General features: G+C 44.7%; 1 protein-coding gene across 1 annotated transcript; it reads right to left on the reverse strand.

The window, feature by feature from the left end:
• Window positions 1-117: 117 nt before the first annotated feature.
• On the reverse strand, window positions 118-23,566 carry SDSL (serine dehydratase like). Its single transcript, XM_080986455.1, has 8 exons — window positions 23,393-23,566; window positions 12,935-13,123; window positions 11,782-11,821; window positions 10,036-10,175; window positions 8,933-9,021; window positions 5,797-6,024; window positions 3,732-3,856; window positions 118-2,318 (listed from the first exon to the last, which is right to left on the reverse strand). Exons 2-8 carry the CDS (start codon window positions 13,112-13,114, stop codon window positions 2,125-2,127), a joined length of 996 nt encoding a protein of 331 aa, XP_080842581.1. The 5' UTR covers window positions 13,115-13,123; window positions 23,393-23,566; the 3' UTR covers window positions 118-2,124.
• Between the last annotated feature and the right edge of the window lie 605 nt (window positions 23,567-24,171).

Here is a 24,171-nt window from a genome sequence, read left to right on the forward strand (position 1 = left end):
CAGAACCCCAGTGCTTCATTTTGCTGCATGTGGAAAGTGGACCTATACCCTGTTCAAACCATGCAAAAAGAAATTTTTACACCCCTGCCCCCCAAAAAAGGTCACATGCAGGACAGATTAGAAGTAGCTGGCTTTTATTTGCAGCAATGGTTTCTACAACATCTGGTCACCTTCTTCATCCTCACCCCAACCCTGCGAGGTAAGTCACTGGAATCATATACTTATGAAATAATTGTCAAGATGGAAGGGAGCCCTGCGGTGAGCTGGTCCACACACACACCAGCGCAATGCAGGGTCTGTGATGCAAAAAGCCACAACAGCAACTCTAACAGATTGCTTCCCAGCCTCTTGAGCATGGATAGGCAAACTAAGGCCAGGGGGACGGATCTGGCCCAATCACCTTCTAAATCCAGCCCGCAGACGGTCCAGGAATCAGCATGTTTTTACATGAGCAGAATGTGTCCTTTTATTTCAAATGCATCTCTGGGTTATTTGTGGAGCCTGCCTGGTGTTTTTACATGAGTAGAATGTGTGTTTTTATTTAAAATGCATGTCTGGGTTATTTGTGAGGCATAGGAATCTGTCCCCCCCCCCAAATATAGTCTGGCCCCCAATAAGGTCTGAGGGACAGTGGACCGGCCCCCTGCTGAAAAAGTTTGCTGACCCCTGCTCTTGAGGCAGGCTGTTATCCTGCTGCACAGTTCCTACTGTTAAAGAAGCCCTCCCCCAACGTTTAGCCAATATCTGCCATTTTGAGTCATTCGTGGGTGTCCTTGGGAAGATTTATGGTGGGGTAAGTAGTGGGGGACTTACAAAACTGAAAGAGGGGAGCTGACTGATTTCTCACCTACACAGAGAATTGAAAAGAATGGTGCTTGTACATTTTGCCTCTCAGGAGCCTGCACTAAAGGTAAAGGTAAAAGGTAAAGGACCCCAGGACAGTTAAGTCCACTCAAAGGCGACTATGGGGTTGCAGCCATAGCTGTCAACTTTCAGATTTGAAAATAAGGGATCAGCAGCCTTGAAAATAAGGGATCAGCAGCCCCACCTTTCCTGGGGACAGTCTACGGGATATCTAACAATCCGGGATAACAGCGGGAAGCAGCGAAAAACGGCGCTGGAATAAGGGAATTTCCCACCAAAAAAAGGGAAGGTTGACATCTATGGTTGCGGCACTCATCTCGCTTCAGGCCAAGGCAGCCGGCTTTTGTCCACAGACAGTTTTCCAGGTCATGCGGCCAGCATGACTAAACTGCTACTGGCACACGGAGGACTGTGACGAGTGCCAGAGCGCACGGAAACGCCGTTTATCTTCCCGCCACAGAGGTACCTATTTATCTACTTGCACTTTGATGTGCTTTCGAACTGCTAGGTTGGCAGGAGCTGAGACAGAGCAATGGGAGCTCACCCCATCGCAGGGATTCAAACCACCGACCTTCCTATCAGCAAGCCCAAGAGGCTTGTCTGCACTATACATATAATGGCAGGACCATACTGCTTTAAACAGTCAGGGCTTCCCCACCCCTAAAGGATAATGGGAACTGTAGTTTGTTAAGGATGCCAAGAATTGTGAGAAGACTTCTATTGCTTTGTGTGGTTGTACAAACAAATCCTGCTTCACAGGGAACTCTAGGGATTGTAGCTCTGGGAGAGGGAAGACCACCACCCAATATACTTGGCATGGGTGGAAAATGCATTTGGTTGGACAGTGTTCTCAAAGCTACCAGCATGAGTTTGACCAAGCTGCAGGAGGCAGTGGAAGACAGGAGTGCCTGGCGTGCTCTGGTCCAGGGGGTCACGAAAAGTTGGACACGACTAAACAACTAAACAACAACAATGCCTTTTGCCTGCCTGCCTGCCTGGATGTAGGACAGAGTGTGTGTGTGTGTGTGTGTGTGTGTGTGTGTAGAAAATAGCTCCCTGTGCAAAGGGAAAGTTTGCATCCCTTGCTCTCCCCGATTTTGACTCTGCCACCACCACTGCCACGTGGCCCCTGGGAGGCTACCCAGAAGGAAAGGTGGCCCTCAGGCTGGAAAAGCTTCCCTACCCCTGCTCTAAGCGCACTAAAAAAATATCCTGGCCAGCAATATGTTCATCTGCCAGCATGTCAAGACCTGCCCTCCTTCACTCCATCCCCAGCTTGTTCTTCAAGGCCCGGAGCTCCTTGGTGTGGATGGCACTCCCACCGCAGACAATAACGACAATGGAGTCCAGTTGCCGGCTCAGCCGCCCCTCTTCCTGAAGCTGCTGGAGGTAGCCTGAGTACAGGAACGCCAGGGTGGCAGCACAGGCAGGCTCCACCAACATGCGCTCGTCATCTGGAAAGGGGTGAGAAATAAGGGAGCAAGTGAAAATGATGTATCGTTGGTATTTAACTCCCAGTAAATCAGCAAAAAATGGATAAAACAAGGTCAAATGTATGCTGGTAGAGTAAGGAAAAAGAAGGCACCTTTCAGCATACGTGTGGAAATGTAAGAATTTTTGGAAATGATATACAGTGGTACCTCGGGATGTGAACGGGATCCGTTCCAGAGCCCCGTTCGAATCGCGAATGGAACACAAGACAGCGCGTCACATTTCGCCGCTTCCGCACATGCGCGTAACGTCATTTTGAGTGTCTGCACATGCGTGAGTGGCCAAACCTAAAAGTAACACGCTCTGTTACTTCCGGGTTGCCGCGGAGCGCAACTTGAACGCACTCAACCCGAAGCACATTCAACTTGAGGTATGACTGTATAATGGGTTGGGAAAAATGTTTAAAATAACCTTTTCTATAAAAAAAAAACCCCTGAAGGAATACTAGGTGCCAAAATCCCACGGGAGTAGAAAAGACTATTTATGTATGTGACCACAGCTGCGTGGATGTTATTGGCCCAGAGATGGAAAGAAGATAAACTCCCTTCCAGAGAAGAATAGCAGATGAAGTTAATGGAGTATGCTGAAATGGCTAAAATGACCGGAAGAATCAGAAACCAGGAAGACCAAAATTTTAATAAGGAATGGGAAAAATTTTTCTTAAAAACCATCATAAACTGTTAAAATCGTTAGTAGGATTGGAATGACACTTGTAGTTTAATGGTGAATTTTGGACACAATGGAGAGGTAAAAAATTTGGATTATCATAAAAGATGCAGGAGGAAATGATTAACAATAGGACTCACAAAGGGGAGGAAGGAAGTCCAGAAGATTCCTTGGAATCTTGTTTCTGTGTTGTATGTGACTGTAAAATTTTAATCTGAAAAACCAAATAAATAGCAGAAGCAGCTCCTGACCAGCTGTCCTGATCCCAAATCCCAGAAGGATCTGTTAGTTGGTTTTATTTATTGTTCTATCCACTAATTCTATTCTGAATAATGCCTTTTCGTAGGGAAAAGTTGGGGGCACTGGGGATGAGTTTATGAAAGCAAAGGGACAGTGGCCCGAAAAGGTTTGGGAACCTATGAATTATCTCTATGATCTCTACTGACAGATTGTCTGATGCGGTATAAAACGAGAGCTCCTACAAGCCACTAGAGGGAGCTGTCTGCCTACCAGTTGCCTGCCTTCACCACAGCTCTATGCTTCCAGTGTTTCAGGGTTAGCATTGCATTAAATGTGGAGCGTGCAAGTGTGGTCAGTGATTTAAAAATAAAATAAAGTTAATATGAATTGTCTGGGGTGGCAACTTTCATCAGAACCACGGGGGGGGGGGGGGGGAGGAATCACTGTCTGCAACACCCTTGAAAACTCACCCAGGAACTGCTCGATGGCTTTCACCGCTTCCACATCATCTAGCACATGAGAGATGATGCAACACTCGCGGGCACAATCCAGAGCCCTCTGTGCCACTGTCTTGGCCCCCAGGCACATGGCCACACTGCAGAATGGACAGTAAAGAGCAAGGTAAGTTTGCACCCTTGCCCAGGGAAGGCGGGAGGGTAGGAGTCATGAGTTAGTCGGGGGGGGGGGGAGAGACTCTATGAATGAAAGTGGGCATGCAATATGTACTTTCCCTTGTTTATTTGTTTGTACGTATTGTATCACAAAGAAACTTTAATAAAAACTACCCAGACCCTGAGATCATCTTCTGAAGCCCATCCTCATGTGCCGCCTCCATGAGAGGTCCAGAGTGTGGCAACACGAGAATGGGGCCTTTTCTGCAGTGGCTACCCCTTTGTGGAATGCTCTCCCCAGGGAAGTCTGCCTGGCACCTTCATTATACAACTTTAGGTGCCTTCCAGGCAAAAATGTTCCCCTTTGGTTGATTAGCATCCAATGTCCTTTAAAAATGTGTTAGTGAGGGGTTATTGGGTTGTTTTTGATTCTGTTTTGATTATGTGTTTTTTGTTTTTATATTGTGATTTTACGTTGTAACCATCCTGAGACCTACAGGTATGAGTGGTATACAAATCATTGCCATCACCACCATCATCATCATCAACTGTGATGTGATAGACCAGCTCCACTGGGACTCCGATCCCCTCAGCTGCCAGCTGAGGGCAGGCATTCCATCAGGCTGCCTCAGTGGGAGAGGTGGGAAGTGGGGCTCATCCTATCAGCTTCACTAAAAGACCAGCTGCATCGGGTACCTCCTGCCCCTGAACTGCACCAGCTGCTCATTATAACAGGGGTCAGCAAACTTTTTCAGCAGGGGGCCGGTCCACTGTCCCTCAGACCATGTGGTGGGCCAGATTATATTTTGAAAAAATAATAATGAATGAATTCCTATGCCCCACAAATAACCCAGAGATGCATTTTAAATAAAAGCACACCAGGCAGGCCCCACAAATAACCCAGAGATGCACTTTAAATAAAAGGACACATTCTACTCATGTAAAAACACGCTGATTCCTGGACCATCCATGGGCTATATTGAGAAGGCGATTGGGCCGGATCCGTCCCCCGGGCCTTACTTTGCCTACGCATGCATTATAACAACTGCTCAAGAATTGTTGCCCAAGTTTGATTCCAGCCCCCTCTCCACACACCCTGCTCCTTTCCCCTTGTGTGACGTGGGTTGTTGTTGTTTTAATTGTAAGCTTGTGGGCAGAGAGAGCTGTCTCATTTTAACTGATTGTCATACAGCTCAGTTGGTAGAGCACAAGACTCTTAAACTCAGGATCATGGATTCGAGCCCCACATTGGGCAAAAGATTCCTGCATTGCAGGGGGTTGGACTAGATGACCCATGTGGTCCCTTCCAACTTTACAGCTCTGTGATTCTACATTCTGGGAGACTTTTTGGCTGAAAAGTTGGGTATGGAGGCTAGAAACAAACAAACAACCCTTTTCCAGGATGGAACTCTAGACAGTATTAACAAGGGTTTCCAGGAGGTCTCCACTGAGGCACTGAAGAGACCCAGGTCCTTATTGGAACCAGCTCTACATTTTGTACCACAGCTAGAAAAATAGGAGGAGGAAGATTAGCTTAGATAGCTCAGTTGGTTAGAGCATGGTGCTGAGAATGCAAAGGTTTCAGGTTCGATCCCTGTACAGGACAGCTGCATATTCCTGCATTGCAGGGGGCTAGACTAGATGATCCTCAGGGACCCTTCCAACTCTCTGATTCTATGAAGTGAGGCAGGGAAGTCCCTTTAATGGCAAACTCAGGTGGGGAGTGCTAACAGGTGAACCCAAATCAGGGACCCCGGGGGACAAGAAGGAAGCACCAGCATGCTCAGGATAACCCTGAAGTTTTCAGGTTCCAAACTCTATTTTTTTTAAGGGAGGAGAAGAAAGAAGGAGAACATTTCGTCTCAACACCGACACTCTTTCCTTCAAGCTGGGGTTGCTGCCATCTCCAATGCACACAACTCACCTGGTTATGTCAGGCAGAGTGACGAGCCGTCCTGCTTTGAGGGCTGCGTTGTAGCTGTCAGCACCTCTTGTCTCCACGGCGATGACGGGCACATCCTGCCAGCCCACCTCTTGCAGACCAGACACCACCCCACACAGCAGCCCACCTCCGCCCACGGCGAGCACAATAGCTCCTGGCTTGGAATCCAGGGAGTCCCTCAGCTCCTTGATAATAGTGCTATGGCCCTTCCTGTGTGGAGAAGAGACATATTTGAGAGACTGGCATTTGTGGGAAGGATGCTCTGAGCCACGGATGGCCCAAGACATTTTGCTGCTGGAGGCAAGCAGAAGAGGGCGCCGTGCAGGCAGAAGCTGACTAGACTGGTAGCTAAATCTTACTTGGCGATGGGACAGCCTAAGAACATAAGAGGAGCCTACTGGATGAGGCCAATGACCCATCTTGTCCAGCATCCTGTTCTCAGAGTGGCCAACTAGATGTCCCTCGTACCTACGGGACCGCCTCTCCTGGTATGCCCCACAGAGAGCCTCAAGGTCCATAAATAGCAACACCCTAGTGGTCCCGGGCCCTAAGGAAGTTAGATTGGCTTCAACCAGAGCCAGGGCCATTCAACTCTGGCTCCGGCCTGGTGGAACGCTCTGCCTCATGAGACCAGGGCCCTGCAGGATCTGATTTCTTTCCGCAGGGCCTGTAAGACAGAGTTGCTCCGCCTGGCCTTTGGCTTGGAGCCAGTTTTATTCCCTCCCTCTCTTTCTTTTTTCCTTTCCTTCCCCTCCTGCGATGAGGCTACATTTTAATATTTTAATGTCTCAATATTTTAATGTTGTATTTTAATTTTGTTTTTAAGTTGTAATCATTCAACTTGTTTTTATTATTGCTTGTAAGCCGCTCTGAGCCCGGCCTTGGCTGGGGAGGGCGGGGTATAAATAAAAAGTATTATTATTATTATTATTATTATTATTATTATTATTATTATTAGAATCTCACAAGACAGGTTTGAGCACAAGAATACTCTCCTCTCCTGTGGTTTCAAGCAACTGATATTCAGAAGCATTACTTTCTCTGACAGTAGAGACAAAGCATACCACCATCACTAACACCCATTTATAGCCTTCTCCATTAACTGGTCCAATCCTCTTTTAAAGCCATCCAAGTTGGTGGCCATCACTACTTCTGAGTGAGCCAGCTCCATAGCTTAACTATGCTCTACATAAAGAAGTACTGTCCTGAATCTTTCAACATCCAGTTTAATTGGATGTCCAGGAGTTCTAGTGTTATGAGTCAGGCAGAAAAATTCTCTATCCACTTCCTATCTTCTAACATGTTGTATCTTACTTGCCTTTCCTTCAAACTAAAAAGTCCTAAAGGCTTCATGGGGAACTTGCCGCATCTCTGAGGACAGAAACGTATTTAAGGGAGTGCAGTGGAATCCACATGGCACACACAGTTCCATCCTCTGACACCTTGTCACTGCTCCCTGTCCCCCAGTATCTACCGCCCGAGGCAGGTTATAAAAATCTTCCTGGTGTTCCAGGACAGTGCTGAGACAACTTGTATCTTGTACCTCAGCTTAAGGATCGCTATCCATGGTCCTGAAACTCACCCCTAGGTCCCTCTCCAAGGTGCTGATCACAACAAAATATAGCATTTAGGGGAAATAAAGAATGAATGAGCTCAAACAGCAAGGACATAAAGCACGACCCTTTCTACCCGTTTGTTCCTCATTTGTTTTGGAACCAATAGAAATTGGACCAACTGGGTCCCAGCAGTAGGTGGAAAGGGCACAACTCTATGTCCCCAACAAGGACTCTTGAGTAAGATGGGTGTGGAGAGCCCCATCTACTTGACAGAGAGCCCAGTACACAACAACCCCTTATGGATTCTAAGGTGGAAATTCTGCAAAACACATTATCGGTGAGGTCAGTTTCAGGTACACAAGAGTGCATCCTAAATACAAAACGGGTAAGAACCAGTTTAGGAGGAACCTATCTGACAGAGTGCAAATCAAGTCCAAATAAGGGACAAGGAGGGCTCTTCACACAAAGCAAAAAACTTGGGTTGCGCAAGTGTTTTTAAGGACTATGGTTGGATGAAGAGATTAGGACAGGGGTCAGCAAACTTTTTCAGCAGTGGGCCCTGTCCCTCAGACCTTGTGGGGGGCCGGACTATATTTTGATAAAAAATATGAATGAATTCCTATGCCCCACAAATAACCCAGAGAGGCATTTTAAATAAAAGGACACATTCTACTCATGTAAAAACACGCTGATTCCCGGACCGTCCGCAGGCCGGATTTAGAAGGTGATTGGGCTGGATCCGGCCCCTGGGCCTTAGTTTGCCTACCCATGGATTATGAGGTGCCAGGGTGGCAGAAGGGGATTGGCTAGAGAATAAACAGCCAATATGATGTATTTATTCCTAAGTAGAGTGTGTGCTAATGGGACTGCTCTCACAGACTCCTTTGGACTCTGTCCAGAAATGTGTTACAGTGGTTCCTTGGTTCTCAAACACCTTGGAACTCAACAACTTGAAACCCAAAAACTGGAAACCCGGAAGTATGTGTTCTGGTTTGCGAACCGTTTTCGGAAGCCAAGCATGCTCCTTTTTGAGTGATATGCTTCTGATTTGAGTGCCACACTTCCATTTTGAGTGCCACATTTCTGTTTTGAGTGCCACACTTCCATTTTGAGTGTTACACTGAGGTCTGTTTTTGCTATTTATTTTGCATTTTTGTTTTTGTGGCTCTTTTTGTTTTGTTTTTGTGACTGTGTGGAACCCAGTTGAGCTACTGATTGATTGATTGATTGATTGATTGTGTGACTGCAGTACATTGTTTATTGCTTTCATTTTATGGATCAATGGTCTCATTAGATAGTAAAATTCACATTTAATTGCTGTTTTAGGGGTTGTTTTTAAAACTCTGGAACGGATTAATCCATTTTGCATTACTTTCTACAGGAAAGCGTGCTTGGTTTTGGAAAGCTTTGGTTTTGGAACGGACTTCCGGAACAGATTATGTTTGAGAAGCAAGGGACCACTGTACTGAATAAAGTCTGACAAATTAGGAATCTGGCGTGAGCCTCTGTATTGGGCCCACAAAGGGGATTTTGTCCCAAAATGTACTTCCCAAGGACCTTACCACACCAATGGGTGGTCAAAAGGGTGGATCTTGACCCAGCCGTCAGCTTCAGCAAGCCTCTTGGCTCTTTCTTCAGTATCGTCCCACACCTGCCGGAACAAGAAACAGGAAGACCTCCACTGAAATGAGAGGAGACCTTGACTTGGCCACAGTGATCCATGCAACAGTCACCTCCAAGATTGACTACTGTAATTCGCTCTACACGGGACTGCCCTTGAAGCTGTCCCAGAAACTCCAGTGGGTGCAGAATGCTGCAGCAAGGCTCCTCACGGGGTCTCTGCCATGGGAGCATATTCACCCAGTGCTTTTCCAACTGCACTGGCTCCCGGTGGAGTACAGGGTCAGATTTAAGGTGCTGGTTTTGACATTTAAAGCCCTTCACGGCCTAGGACCCTCGTACCTACAGGACCGCCTCTCCCGGTATGCCCCACGGAGAGCCTCAAGGTCCATAAATAGCAACACCCTAGTGGTTCCGTGCCCTAAGGAAGTTAGATTAGCTTCAACCAGAGCCAGGGCCTTTTCAACTCTGGCTCCGGCCTGGTGGAATGCTCTGCCTCATGAGACCAGGGTCTTGCAAGATCTGATTTCTTTCCGCAGAGCCTGTTAGACAGAGTTGTTCTGCCTGGCCTTTGGCTTGGAGCCAATTTGATTCCCTCCCCCTCTTTCTTTTTTCTTTTCCTTTCTCCTCCTGCGATGAGGCTACATTTTAATATTTCAATATTTTAATGTTGTATTTTAATTTTGTTTTTAAATTGTATTCATTCAACTTGTTTTTATTATTGCTTGTTAGCCGCCCTGAGCCCAGCCTTGGCTGGGGAGGGCGGGGTATAAATAAGAATTATTATTATTATTATTATTATTATTATTATTATTATTATTATCCAATTCAGCACCAGCTCTGGGGATGAGGGGACCCATGGCAATTGTCCTGGAGGGCTTCTTCCTTCACTGGGCCCCCCTGCCACCCAGGTTAGGCATCAGGGATGGGCCCTCCCAGTGTGCTTGGGCACTGGCAACTGCCCAAGTGTGCCCGGCGGTGGCACCAGGTCTGCTCCAGCCTTACCCGTGATTCAGAAGCATTCGGCACATGTTCCTCCACTCACCTTCCCAAAGATCTCCACCTCTGCACCAAACTTCTTTAGTTTATTCACCGTCGACAGTGGAGTACTTCCATGGACGATGATGGTGGCAGGTATGCCAAGTTTTTGAGAAGCATATGCTGCAGCAAGTCCAGCGTTGCCACCTGCGAGGAATGAGTGGCAGCAGGGAAGAGGAAAACATTTCCACCAGAGTTGAAGTACAGTTTTGGTGCAACACAGGGCACCTTCAATATTGGCCACAGGAGAGCGGCCTATGTTGTACCTGAGGACCCCAGACCAGCTTAGGGGGCATGTGGCACACGCACTGCTGCCCACTCCTCACCCCTCATTATGCCAAGGGAGGATATGACCCCATTTTACACTAAGATACCTCTTTTCTTTTTTTTGGACAAAGTAATAATCATAAATAAATAAGAATAAAAATGTGCACCCCGCCACCGAGACCATGCCATTGTAACTATCCAACCTCACAAAATTTCAACACAACTTGCAATGGTTTGACCCTTTCCATTTTAACAGTACAAATTCTACAAACACCTTCCATCTCTCCTCAAAATCATTTCTCCTGCATATTCCCCATCTTACCTTAATGGCACATGTTAATTTATCATTAATAGCTATACCCCACACCTCTTTATACCATTCTTCTGTTTTATATTCTGCTTGCCCCTTCGAGTTCCTAGCTATCATAATTCGTGCAGCTGTCAATAAATTTGTGAATAAGTCCTTCATAGCCTGAGAACCTTCCACCCCATCGTAAATTGATAATAATGCTACCTCTGGACTTTCGGTCCAGCTTTAACCCAGTGATTTCTGCTATAAGATATCTCTTTGAATAGTGATGGCTTCCTTCAAAGAATTATGGGAACTGTAGTTTTTAAAGAATTGATATGAGACCCCTATTCCTCGCACAGAGCTGCAATTCCCAGAGTTCTCTGGGAAGAGGGATTGGCTGTTAAACCACTTTGGGAATTGTAGCTCTGGGTGGGGAATATGGGCCTCCTAACAACTCTCAGCACACTTAACAAACTACAGTTCCCAGGATTCTTTGGGGGAAGCCATGACTGCTTAATGTGAGGTGATACTGCCTTAAATGTATAGTGCAGATGGGTCAGGGCAATTGGGAGGAATAGCCAGGGGGCTGCCACCATCACCATCACCACCACATCTGCATCTGCCACCTGAGTTTGGAGTCATCTCGTTTTGCCTAATGGCAGGGCAGGCCCTCTGAATACACCGTATAAACTGAATCAAGGTCAAGAGGAGTAACTAAGTCACACACAGTGCGTTGTTTTGGGCTTTCCTGACAATTACAAGAGAAACATTGGAAGTTGAAAGAAGGACCGTGGACTATGCAGAATTAGATAAATTAACAGGAAGAATTCGAAACCGGCAGGACCAGAGATTCACAGAAGACTGGTGTAAATTTACGGACTATTTGAAAAGTAACTGTGATGATCAGATTACGTTTGTAGGTTTGCAAGAAGTTTTGTGAGGTGAATTATTTGAATTATTGCAACAATGGATAAAGAGAATTGTTAGTTAAGATAATTAAAGGCAATATGAATTTAAGAAATGATAAGAATGGTGGATCATCAGAGGTGCTGATGGAAGTCCAAAAAGATTGTATAAGATGTGAAGTTTTGTTGTATTATGATAATTAATATGTTAAAATTAATAAAAATTATTATTAAAAAAAGGAAGTTGAAAGAAGGACCAAAAGGCACATGGATATGGATATTTACTTACCTGATGAACAAACCAGGTGTTGGCAGCCCTTTTTAGCAACCTGAAATGAACAGGAGAGGGAGTTCAGTCTGAGAGAGGGAAAGGTGTGAGAATTCATTGATCTGGAGGAGAATTCCATATGGAAACTTGGAGAGCATTATTAGAAGCACAGGAAGCTCTCTATTTAGATGAAATGACAGCAGCGATTCCTGCACTGCAGAGGGTTGGACTAGATGACCCTTGGGTCCCTTACAGCTCCACAGTTTCTATGATTCTAGGGCTGAGCCCAGTTTCTCCTCCTGGGTGACTTAAACAACCTTCCTCTGGTTTCTTTTTCCCCCTTTCCCCCTTTTTTTTCTTCCCCTGGTTTCTGAATGTTGCCATTTCTGAGCCAAAAATGTGTCCTTTTATTTTATTTTGGCATGTTCTATTTGTGTCATGCAGATAGGACATTGTGTTACTGTGATAATATACATCAGGTTGGAAGATAAGCTTGCAAATGAGCACAGTGTGCTGCGTGTTACTAAGCCCTGTAACAGTGTTGCCTGAGCAGATATGGGTCAGAGTTTGTTATCCTGGGCCATTGCAGGGTTGGATCCCCATATTTGTGACTCTCTTACGTAGTTTATTATTTATTTCTGCACTTATTTAGTACCTTTTTATCCCAAATTTCCTCCAAGGAGTCCATGTGGTTCTCTACCTGCCAGCACACACTCTCCCCTTTTATCCTGTTTAGGGAAGCTTTTAATGTTTGATGCATTATTTTATTTTAATATTTTGTTGGAAGCCACCCAGAGTGGCTGGGGAAGCCCAGCCAGATGGGCGGGGTATAAATTTATTATTATTATTATTATTATTATTATTATTATTATCATTATCATTATCATTATCATTATCATTATCATTATCATTATCATCATCATCATCATCATCATCATCACAACAACCCGGGAAGGATAGGTTAGGCTGAGTTGTTCACCCAGTGAGCTTCATGGCTGAGTGAAAATTTGAACCCTGGTCTCCCAGCTTGTAGCCAAAAACTCTAACCACTACACCACATTGCCTTGTTGGTTGATTTTTTAAAAGATCAGCTGTTTTGTGTTGGGGAGCTGCCCATAATCAAAGGTGCTGTTCTTCTGCAAAGGAACTTCCAGGGTACTTGGCAGACACTCACCTGTTGGCAAAAGTAGCCAATGCCCCGGATTTTGAAGGAACCCGCGGGTTGGACATTCTCCATCTTCATATAGACTTTGGTGCCCGCAGCTTCGGAAAGGGCGATGCTCTCCAGGACAGGCGTCACAACGTGGAATGGTTTTCCATCCCTGCCACCAAAATGGTCCCCTGTTGCTGTCATGGAGATTGCCTAAAACACAGAAGTGGAGAGATGGAGGTTAGCTGGAATGCTTGGTGATGGAAATAAAAGACCTAGTGCATTGGCTCCCGGTACGTTTCCGAGCACAATTCAAAATGTTGGTGCTGACCTTTAAAGCCCTAAACGGCCTCGGCCCAGTATATCTGAAGGAGCATCTCCACCCCCATTGTTCAGCCTGGACACTGAGGTCCAGCTCCAAGGGCCTTCTGGCGGTTCCTTCACTGCGAGAAGCGAAGTTACAGGGAACCAGCCAGAGGGCCTTCATGGTGGTGGCACCCGCCCTGTGGAACGCCCATCAGATGTCAAGGAAATAAACAACTATCCGACTTTTAGAAGACATCTGAAGGCAGCCCTGTTTAGGGAAGTTTTTAATGCTTTATGTTTTATCATGTTTTTAATTTTACCGTGTTTTTAATAGTCTGTTCGGAGCCGCCCAGAGTAGCTGGGGAAACCCAGCCAGATGGGCAGAGTATACCGTATTTTTCGCTCTATAGGATGCACCCAACCATAGGACGCACCTAGTTTTAGAGGGGAGAACAAGGGGGGGAAATTCTCTCCCTCTCTGCGCAGCGCCCCTTCAGCGAAGCGGCAGGAGAAACGAAGCCCCTTCCCTTTCTCCTCCCGCTTTGCTGAAGGGGCGCTGCACAGAGAGGGAAAGCTGCGCAGCGCCTCGCCAGCGAAGCGAAGCCAGGAGAGCAAGAGGGATCGGTGCGCACTGACCCCTCTTGCTCTCCTGGCTTCAGCAAAAGCAACGCGAAGCCTCTGGAGCACGGCAGGAGCGCTTCCACTGTGCTTTGGAGGCTTTGTGTTGCTTTCGCTGAAACCATGGAGCCTGCATTTGCTCCATAAGATGCACACACATTTCCCCTTAAATTTTGGAGGGGGAAAAGTGCGTCTTATAGAGCGAAAAATACGGTAAATAATAAATTGTTGTTGTTGTTTGCCAAGCACAGTTGACTGCGTGACGATCTCCACCAAGGGAGAGCATACCACACCATTGGTGAATTGGACTCCTTGTTGAAACTGCTCTGGCCTTCAAACATAAGATCAAAGGAAGATCCCTCCTGGATCAGGCCAGTGCCCACCTAGTCCAGCATTCTGTTCTCACAGTGGCCACCCAGATGCCTCTTGGGAAGCCTGCAAGCAAGACCTGAGCACAAGAGCCCTCTGTCCTTCTGTGGCTTCTGACAACTGATATTCAGAAGTGTTACTGCCTGCAGCTGTGGAGGCAGAGCAAAACCATAGCAGCCGGGCTAAGAACTGTGAACAGATCTGCAAGCTCTTATCAAGGTCTGGTCTTTACACACTGAGAGAGTCACAGCTGTGTCAGCCTGTGCAACGAACAACCCAAGAAGAAATCCTGGGAAGTCAATGGCCTGGTTCAGTATAAGACACCTTCTGATTGTCCTAGCCAGAATTCCAATGCACTCCTTCCCAATACTGATTTATTTGTTTTAAAAACTGAATTTAAATTAATTAAAACAACCAAACAATGCCTGTTATTTGCAAATTCAAAAGATCTAGATTACTAAAGGCAGGAAAGTAACCAAGGTCACATCTATGCAATACATTTAAAGCACTCTTTAACAGTCATGGTTCCCCACCACCACCCAAGAATTCTGGGAACTGTAGCTTGTTACGGGTGCTGACCCCGCAGACCTTACAGTTCCCAAGACCTGCAACAAACTACAGTTCCCAGGATTCTCTGTGACTGTTAAAGTAGCCTAATAGTGCTTTAAATATATGGCATAGATCATGTGTCCTTAGATAGCAATGAAAGTAGCGGTGGCAATAAATCTTTCCCAAAAGACTTCTGGGACTCCAGAGGTATTAAATTGCCACTTTGTCTAACGCTAAATGTTATAAAAGGCTCCCAGGTTGCCATAAGGTTCTCATATCCTGCACCTCCTCCAAGCACTTTGCTGCAAAAGCTTCTCAGCTGCTGCAATGAACAGCTTTTGCCCAACAGCCTTCCATTGTCAACGAAGATGAAAGACCATGATGGGAAAGTTCCCAGGTTCAATCCTGAGCATCTCCAGGAGAGACCCCCTTCCTGAAACCTTGAAGAACCACTGCCAGTCCGTGCAGACAATACTGAGCTATCTGGACCAATGGTCAGGATCTGCACAGGACAGCTTCCCGTGTTCCGGCGCTCTGCAAGCACACCATCTGATGCAAATTTGGAAGGGGCCACCAATTTGGACAGCTTTAAAAGAGGATGCTGGTGGCACTGTGGTCTAAACCACAGAGCCTAAGGCTTGCCGATCAGAAGGTCGCCGGTTCGAATCCCCACGACGGGGTGAGCTCCCGTTGTTCGCTCCCTGCTCCTGCCCACCTAGCAGTTTGAAAGCACATCAAGTGCAAGTAGATAAATACAGTGGTACTTCAGGTTAAGAACTTAATTTGTTCCTGAGGTCTGTTCTTAACCTGAAACTGTTCTTAACCTGAGGTACCACTTTAGCTAATGGGGCCTCCCACTGCCACTGCGCCACTCCCACGTGATTTCTATTCTCATCCTGAAGCAAAGTTCTTAACCCGAGGTACTATTTCTGGGTTAGTGGACTCTGTAACCTGAAGTGTCTGTAACCCGAGGTATCACTGAAGCGTCTGTAACCCGAGGTAGGTACCACCCCAGCGGAAAGGTCAACGGCGTTTCCGTGCGCTGCTCTGGTTCGCCAGAACCGGCTTAGTCATGCTGGCCACATGACCCGGAAGCTGTACGCTGGCTCCCTCAGCCAATAAAGCGAGATGAGTGCCGCAACTCCAGAGTCGTCCGCAAAGGACCTAACGGTCAGGGGTCCCTTTACCTTTACCTTAAAAGAGGATTAAACAAATGCATGGAGGACAAGGCTATTGACGGCTACTAGTCAAAGTGGCTCTGTTCTGCCTCCATGGTCAGAGGCAGCAATGCTTCTGTTTTGTTTTGTTTTTAATAATATTTATTGGAGTTTACAATAAAAATAAATGTAACAGGCAATATAACAAATATCTTAACATACTTTCACATTTTTTTTTTGGACTTCCTCACATCTCCCGCTCCCACTTTCATCATTATAACTTTTTACCAGCAAATTGTTATCTTATTTGTATTCTTATATCCCTTCTATATATTCATAATCTTATATTTCTCAAAAAGAGTTATATTTTCTCAATCTCACTTATTTTCTTAAATCCTCTAAGTTAGTGGTGCTCAAATATTTATGATCTAGCATCCTGCTTAGCATTCACTCAAGTTGCAATGTTTTTGTAAATAGTTCTTAAATTTCTTCCAATCCTCCTCCATCTTCTCTTCTCCCAGGTCGCGAATTCTGCCAGTCATCTCAGCTAGTTCCATGTAGTCTATCAGTTGCATCTGCCATTCTTCCAGTGTGGGTAGATCTTGAGCTTTCCAGTGCTTTGCAAGTAGTATCCTTGCTGCTGTTGTTGCATACATAAAAAATGTCCGGTCCTTCTTTACCACCCCTTGGCCGACAATACCCAAAAGAAAGGCCTCTGGTTTCTTTGTGAAGGTATACTTAAATACGTTTTTCAGTTCATTATAAATCATTTCCCAGAACGCCTTCACTTTAGGGCAGGTCCACCAGAGGTGGAAGAATGTTCCTTCACTCTCTTTACATTTCCAACACTTATTATCAGACAGGTGTAAATTTTTGCAAGTTTGACTGGGGTCATATACCATCTATATATCATTTTCATTACATTTTCTTTCAAAGCATTGCATGCAGTAAAGTTCAATCCAGTACTCCACAACCTTTCCCAGTCCTCAAACATAATATTATACCCAATGTCCTGTGCCCACCTTATCATAGCCGATTTAACCATTTCATCTTGTGTATTCCATTTTAACAGCAAGTTATACATCCTTGAAAGTACCTTAGTCTTTGGTTCTAACAATTCTGTTTCTAGTTTCGATTTCTCCACCTGGAACCCTAGTTTCTTGTCATTTTTAAAAACTTCTTTAATCTGAGCGTAATGTAACCAGTCTCGCACTTTATCCTTCATTTTCTCCAAACTCTGCAATTTCCAATTGTCTCCATCTTTTTCTAATATTTCCCAATATTTAGGCCATTTAGCCTCCATATTGGGTCTTTTTCGGGCCTTAGCTTCCAAAGGTGAAAGCCACCTTGGAGTTTTATTTTCCAGCAAGTCTTTATATTTTGTCCAGACATTAAACAGTGATTTTCTGACAATATGGTTCTTAAAGGCCTTATTTGCTTTAACCTTGTCATACCATAAGTATGCATGCCATCCAAAAGCATTGTTAAACCCTTCCAAATCCAACACGTCAGTGTCTTCAAGAAGTAGCCAGTCTTTTAGCCAGCAGAACGCTGCGGCCTCGTAATACAACTTTAAATCTGGCAGGGCAAAGCCCCCTCTTTCTTTCGAATCGGTTAAAATCTTAAACTTAATTCTGGGCTTTTTGCCCTGCCAGACAAATTTAGAAATGTCTCTCTGCCACTTCTGAAAGCACTCCGTTCTGTCCAATACCTGAAGTGTTTGGAACAAAAACAACATCTTTGGCAATACATTCATCTTGATAGCAGCAATTCGGCCTAGCAAAGAAAGTTTCAATTTTGACCAACTGTCTAAGTCTCTCTTAATTTCTGCCCAGCATTTTTCGTAATTATCCTTAAATAGACTTAGATTTTTTGCTGTTATGTTTACCCCTAGGTATTTTACTTTTTTAACCACATTAAGTTCTGTCTCTTTCTGAAACCGTTCTGACTCTGTATCTGTCAAGTTTTTCCCCAAAACTTTAGTTTTCTGTTTATTTAATTTAAATCCAGCCACCCGACCAAAGTCATTAATCAGTTGTAATACTCTTTTCGTACTAGACTCTGGCTCCTGCAGGGTCAAAACCAGGTCATCTGCAAAAGCTTTTAGTTTATACTGTTTCTGTCCGACCTGGATTCCTTCCACCAACCGGTCCCCTCTGATCATATTCAATAGCACTTCCAGAACCGAAATAAATAACAAAGGGGAGATAGGGCAGCCTTGTTGTGTTCCTTTTTCAATTTTAAACTCCTCTGTAACCACATTATTAACTATCAGTTTAGCTTTCTGCTCTGAATATATCGCCTCAATCCCATTCTCAAAACCCCGTCCCACTCCCATTTCTTTTAAGTTTCCCATCATAAATTTCCAGGAGATGTTGTCAAAGGCCTTCTCCGCGTCTATAAAAATTAAAACTGCTTTTGTGTTTATATCTGTTTGCAAAAGTTCCAAAATGTCAATAATATTCCTTGTATTAGCAAACAAATGTCTACCTGGGAGAAAGCCTGCCTGGTCCTTATGGATTACTTCATTTAAAACTTTTTTAAGTCTACTTGCCAAAATGTCTGCAAATATTTTGTAATCCACATTTAAAAGAGAGATGGGACGATAGTTCTTAAGTTGTGTCTTTTCAGCTTCCGTCTTTGGTATTAATGTGATAAACGCTTCCTTCCACGACTCCGGTGCCCTCTTCCCCTCCATAATTTCATTGCTGACCTCCATCAAAGGTTGTATCAAGTAATCTTTTAATGTCTTGTAGTACTTGGAGGTCAGCCCATCTGGTCCTGGAGATTTGCCCAATTGCATGTTCTGAATGGCTTGTTCAATCTCTTGTCGTGTTATTTTACAGTTCAGGACTGTCCTATTTTCTTGTGACAATTTTGATAATCCATTTTTTGCCAAAAATTGTTTAATCTCAGCCTCGTCTTGCGGCCCTTGGGTGTATAATTTTTTAAAGTATCTCTGGAAACACTTTCTAATGTCCACAGGATTCTGGATGTTTTTTCCTTCAATCTCTAAATTTGTAACCGTATTTAATCTTTGTCTTCTCTTCAACTGCCAAGCTAGCAGTTTTCCACATTTGTTCGCCGACTCAAACGTTTTTTGTTTCATTAATTTAACCTTCCACTCTATTTCCTGATTTATCAATTTAGAATATTGTGTTTGATAAAGTTTAATTTCTCTCAGAGTTGGCTGTGACTTCGGATTTAATCTTAACTTCTTCTCTAATTCTTTTATTTTGTCCAGAATCTTGTCTTTTTTCTCATTTTGTGTCCTTTTCTTTACAGCATTCTGTTGTATCAAGAATCCCCTCATTACAGCTTTACTTGCGTCCCAGACGATTCTTTTTTCCACCGTAGCATTCATATTTATCTCAAAATAGTCCTTCAAAGCTTTTTGGGCCTTCTTGGTAATTTCCTGGTCTCTAAACAAATTGTCATTCATCTTCCATCTAAAAGAGCCGGTTGGTAGTAGTGTCATATCCATCTTTACTGCATTATGGTCGGAACAGGTCTTTGGGCAGATTTCCACTTTTCTGGCCTTAGGTGCCAGGCCTCTAGATATCCATATTTGGTCGATTCTTGTCCAGGTCAGTTGAGCTTCAGAAAAGAATGTTCCCTCTCTTCCTAGTGGGTTCTTTGTCCTCCAGATGTCAATCAAATCCATATTGTCTGTCATTTCAAAAAAAGTTTTAGGTAGTCTGCCGTCTTTTGTGACATTTTGACTTTGTGACTTGTCCATGTTAGTTGATACGACCCCATTCATGTCTCCCATCATTATGATGTTGTTATAGTCCAGATAATCCAGCATAGTCTCATGCAACTTCTTGTAAAATTCCGATTTCCCTTCGTTAGGTGCATAAATTCCTAATATCAAAAGTTTCTTTCCTTGGTGTTGTATCTCAATTGCCAAAATTCTTCCATGTTCATCTTTAAATAAGAATTTGGGTGACAGGCTCTCTTTCGCATATATCACCACGCCTCTCTTCTTCACTCTGTCCGAAGATATAAATTCCTGGCCCAGTCTTTTATTTATTAACACTTTTCTGTGGAGCCTTGTCACATGTGTTTCCTGTAAGCAAATAATGTCCAATTGTTCTTTTTTTAATATATGAAATATTTTCTTCCTTTTTTCCGGAATGTTACAGCCATTTATATTCCAGCTCAACAGTTGCAGAGACATCCTGAATAGATCTGATTATTTTTCAAGGGGTGGTGTCTTATTCACAGGATCTTCAGGTTCCACAAGTGCCGGTACTGCCGGTGCTCCAGGCCCAGAGGGTAATTCAATTCCTTTTTGGAGGTCCTCTCCGTATGTAGACAGAAATTTGTCTCTCTCTTCCGGTGTTCTAATTTTGACCTTCTTCCCTCTAAAGGTAAAGGATATTCCTTGGGGAAATTCCCACCTAAAAGCAATTGCGTTGCTCCTTAGTAATTTAGCAAGTTCAGAATAGGCGGCTCTAAGGTCCAATAGTTGTCTCGGGATATCTTTGTAGATTTCAATTCTTCTGTCCAAAATGTCCAGTGACTTTCCGTAGTGTAGGCCCAAAATCTTGTCCCTTTCCTCCTTTGATCTCAATGTTATCAGGCAGTCTCTGGGCCTCTCCTTTTTTATAAATCTTCCAAGCCTGAAAGCTGACACAATTTTAAAATCCTTTTCCTCTAAATTCCAAAACTTGGAGAATTCTTTAGTTAAAAACTCAGCTAAGTTACCTTCTTCTGCTTCTTGTAGCGACCTAATCCTTAGATTATTCTCACGATTTCGCAGTTCTATCATAGAAAGATAAATCTGATGTTCCCCTACTTGTTTGGTGAGTGGTCTTACCTCTTGTTCTAAGTTTTCTAATTTTTGTCTAGTATCCTCAGCCAATTTCCGATTTTCTGCTGTGGCCTCCGTCAGCTGTCCAATTGCCTGTGTATTCTGTGTCACTTGTCCAGTTAATTTATTTAGGCATTCTGTATTTTGATCAATCTTAGCTGTTTGCTCATCTGCTTTCTTATCCAAAGCTTCCAATTTTTCATAAATTTTCTCTAAAATAGAAGCAGATGATCCTGAGGCCATATCTTCCAATTGTAACTGCTCTATTTCTCCCTCTTTTGCCTGTGGCAGAGCGGCTTCTTCTACTTCTGAAGGCAGAGTAGGTACAGATGATCTACGTATCTGCGAGGCTGAGGTTAGGGTTGTCAAAGTTGTTTGTCTAGCTCTTCCTCTTCTTCTTGTGCCACTCATTCCAACGTTATCTATCAGTCAAGGTCACACTGAGTTATTCCCATGGGAATAGAGAGGCCCAGAGAGAGCAAGCAGCCGGGAAATAGAAAGTAAATGTAAAGTCACTGTTTTAAATCTCCAATCCTCTAGAGGGAGCTTAAAATGTCTTTCAGAGTCTGATTTAATGTCCAAGAACCTTCAAATACAAGTATTTAGCAGAGTTGATATTAATAGTCACTTTGTTTCAAACAGTGCTTACTGGTCTCCAAAAGATGTTTCAAATTAGCAGATCCAAATACCCTCAGATTGTTGCAAGTTGTGATACACAGTAGCCAAGTCTGCAAAACTGACAGCTCAGTCTCTCAAAGAGCTCAGGCAGCTCCGGACCCTGGGTTTCACCTTTCAATTGTAATCCAATAAAGGAAGGATAAGTCAAATGCAAATTAGTAATTCCAAGTCATAAACTTAAAGTCTTTACTTTATATAGCAGGTTCAGTGGGTGCTCAGATCAATAAGGTTAAAAGTTCTTTTTTCAGCCTCCACTCCTCCAGCTCTTTGCTTTTTAAAGTTCAATGGCAGCGGAAGACGGACTTCCTGTTTCCACGTCTCTCCGCTTTCAGCCAAGTTCAATCTTTTAGTTTCAGCTTTTAGTCTCAAATTTAGAGTATTTTAGTCTTTACTCACGAATAGGTTGTTGTTTTCATCCGGATCCAAAATTTGCAGGAAAAGGGATCAGCGCTCACCGGCAGCAGCAGCGCGGCTTCGCTCCGCAGATTGCGAAACGGCTCACAGCGCCGCAACCCCCCTCCACGTTCCGGAGCCCCTTACGGGGTTCCTTTAACGCTAAGAGGGTTGCTTCTGGCGCCCACCGAGCCTCAGGACCACAGGCTCTTACTGCCTGTGGGTTTCCGACTTGGGTCTCCGCTTCGCCGTAGCGGACGACCCTTTTCTGCGGAGCCTCCTCCTCGCTAGTGGAAGAGGACCGCCATTGCCGTTCGCGCCGCCCCCGGAAGTTCCAGAGGCAGCAATGCTTCTGAATGCCAGTTGCTGGAAGCCACAGGAGGGAAGAGTGCTCTTGTACTCAGGTGCTGCTTACAGGTTTCCCACAGGCGTCTGTTTGGCCACTGTGAGAACAGGATGCTGGACTAGATGAGCCATTGGCCTGATCCAGCAGGCCCTTCTTACATTCTCAAGTAAATGCTATAATTTAATAATACAGTGGTACCTCAGGTTAAGAACTTAATTTGTTCCGGAGGTCCGTTCTTAACCCGAAACTGTTCTTAACCTGAGGTACTACTTTAGTTAATGGGGCCTCCACTGCCACCGTGCGATTTCTGTTCTCATCCTGAAACAAAGTTCTTAACCTGAAGCACTATTTCAGGGTTAGTGGAGTCTGTAACCTGAAGCGTCTGTAACCTGAAGCGTCTGTAACCCGAGGTACCACTGTACATCATGCCATAGTGGGGAAGACTTGTGACCAGATAGATGCCCCATGTGTCTGAGTGATGAGTCTGTTGGCCTGGTGGGGCTAACTATTGATGGAAGACATCAAGCTGGTCTACCCTGGCTGATCTCCCTCCTAAGGGTTCTCTACTTTTAAACCAGCCTTGGACCACAGTCCTTCTAACAAAAGACTCTTGCAAGTAGAGGACAGGCCTCTAAAAAGCCAGACACGCCACCACCTAATGTTAGACTCATACTGCGTACAAGCCATACGTTTCAAGCACATTACTTGCCCCTCCAAAGCATCCTGGGAACCGTAGCTCGCCCCAAACAGAGCTACAATTTCCCCCAAGGCCCCAAGAAACTATAGCTCCCAAGATTCTTGGGGGAAGTCATGTACTTTAAAATTTACGGTTCATACGCAGCCTGGCATCCTCACCTGGCATCCTGGACATAGCTGTCAACTTTCCCCTTTTTTAAAGGGAAATTCCCTTATTCCAAATAGGATTCCTCGCAAGAAAAGGGAAAAGTTGACAGCTATGATCCTGGACCTTGGGGAACATAATTCCTTCCACAGCATTTAGTATCTGCCTGGCACTCCCTTTTCAAGCCAAACAACATTTCCCTGCAAATCTTTTGTTTTCCCACTAAGGAAATGAGTTCTCCACTTCTCTAAAATCAGCTGTTTTAAAATTCTGGCCACATAAGTGCACAAATAACAGGAAGCACAGGCTATTCTTCCCTCACCCACTGCCCACCTAGGAAATTCAGCCCATGAGGATCCCCTGTCCCCACATCCATCCCAAGTGGCCACGTCCACCACTGAAGAGGTACCTCACAATCTGGACTCCCCAGGAAACAATGAGCTTCTCTCCCCCGTTCCAGAGGAGTTTCTCTCTCGCAGAAAGTTCCTGCCACCCTCAGCTGTGCGAGCAAAGTTTATTTGGAGGAGGGAACCGGTAAGAGGGCCAAGGGGCAGTGCTCAAGGAACCTTAGCAACCGGCTCTCGTCAGTCCTGAGTTGCAAAGTTGCAGAGTTGCAAAGTTGCTCCTCAGAAGGCTGGGAATGATGACTGTTAGGATCGAGAGGGTGGGGGGAGAGCTTTATTGACACCCCCAGCTTTCTTCAAAAGAGGGCAACATTGAACATCGCCATCTCTTGCTTGGCCTTCAAGAATTTGCACTTATTTCATTTCATTTATCACACTTGCCACTGTGAGTCTTGATCCCAGCCCCTTTGTAAAGCACTTTGAGCCTTGGAATCTGAGCAGATCTGGGGCTAGTGAGAGCCTTTTTAATATTTAACATACATACACACCTACAATGGCTCAGTCCATCCACAGAAACTGCAAGTCATCCATTTGAAGTCACAGGAATCATTAATAAGAATATTTTCTGAGGTGGGGGAGTGCTGTTTAGTTAATAAGAACATGCAGTGATACATGATATCAGTGATTTTGTGTGTGTGTGTGTGTGTGTGTGTGTGTGTGTGTATACACATGAGATATCAGTGATATAGTGATATTAGGGACATGGGTGGCACTGTGGTCTAAATCACTGAGCTTCTTGGGCATGCCAGTCAGAAGGTTGGTGGTTTGAATCCCTGCGATGGGG

This window comes from Podarcis pityusensis (assembly GCF_964106645.2).
Source record: "Podarcis pityusensis genome assembly, chromosome: 16".
In the NCBI taxonomy this organism is placed as follows: domain Eukaryota; kingdom Metazoa; phylum Chordata; class Lepidosauria; order Squamata; family Lacertidae; genus Podarcis; species Podarcis pityusensis.

Bases quoted from the DNA above. Each gene is read 5' to 3' on its own strand.
- SDSL (XM_080986455.1), bottom strand. From the start codon at position 13,114: ATGACAGCAACAGGGGACCATTTTGGTGGCAGGGATGGAAAACCATTC. The intron at 6,025-8,932 runs GTAAGGTCCTTG...TTCTCCACACAG, and splicing joins TTTGACCACCCATTGGTGTG to GAAGGGCCATAGCACTATTA. The intron at 2,319-3,731 runs GTGAGTTTTCAA...ACCCCTTTCCAG, and splicing joins AGCCATCGAGCAGTTCCTGG to ATGACGAGCGCATGTTGGTG.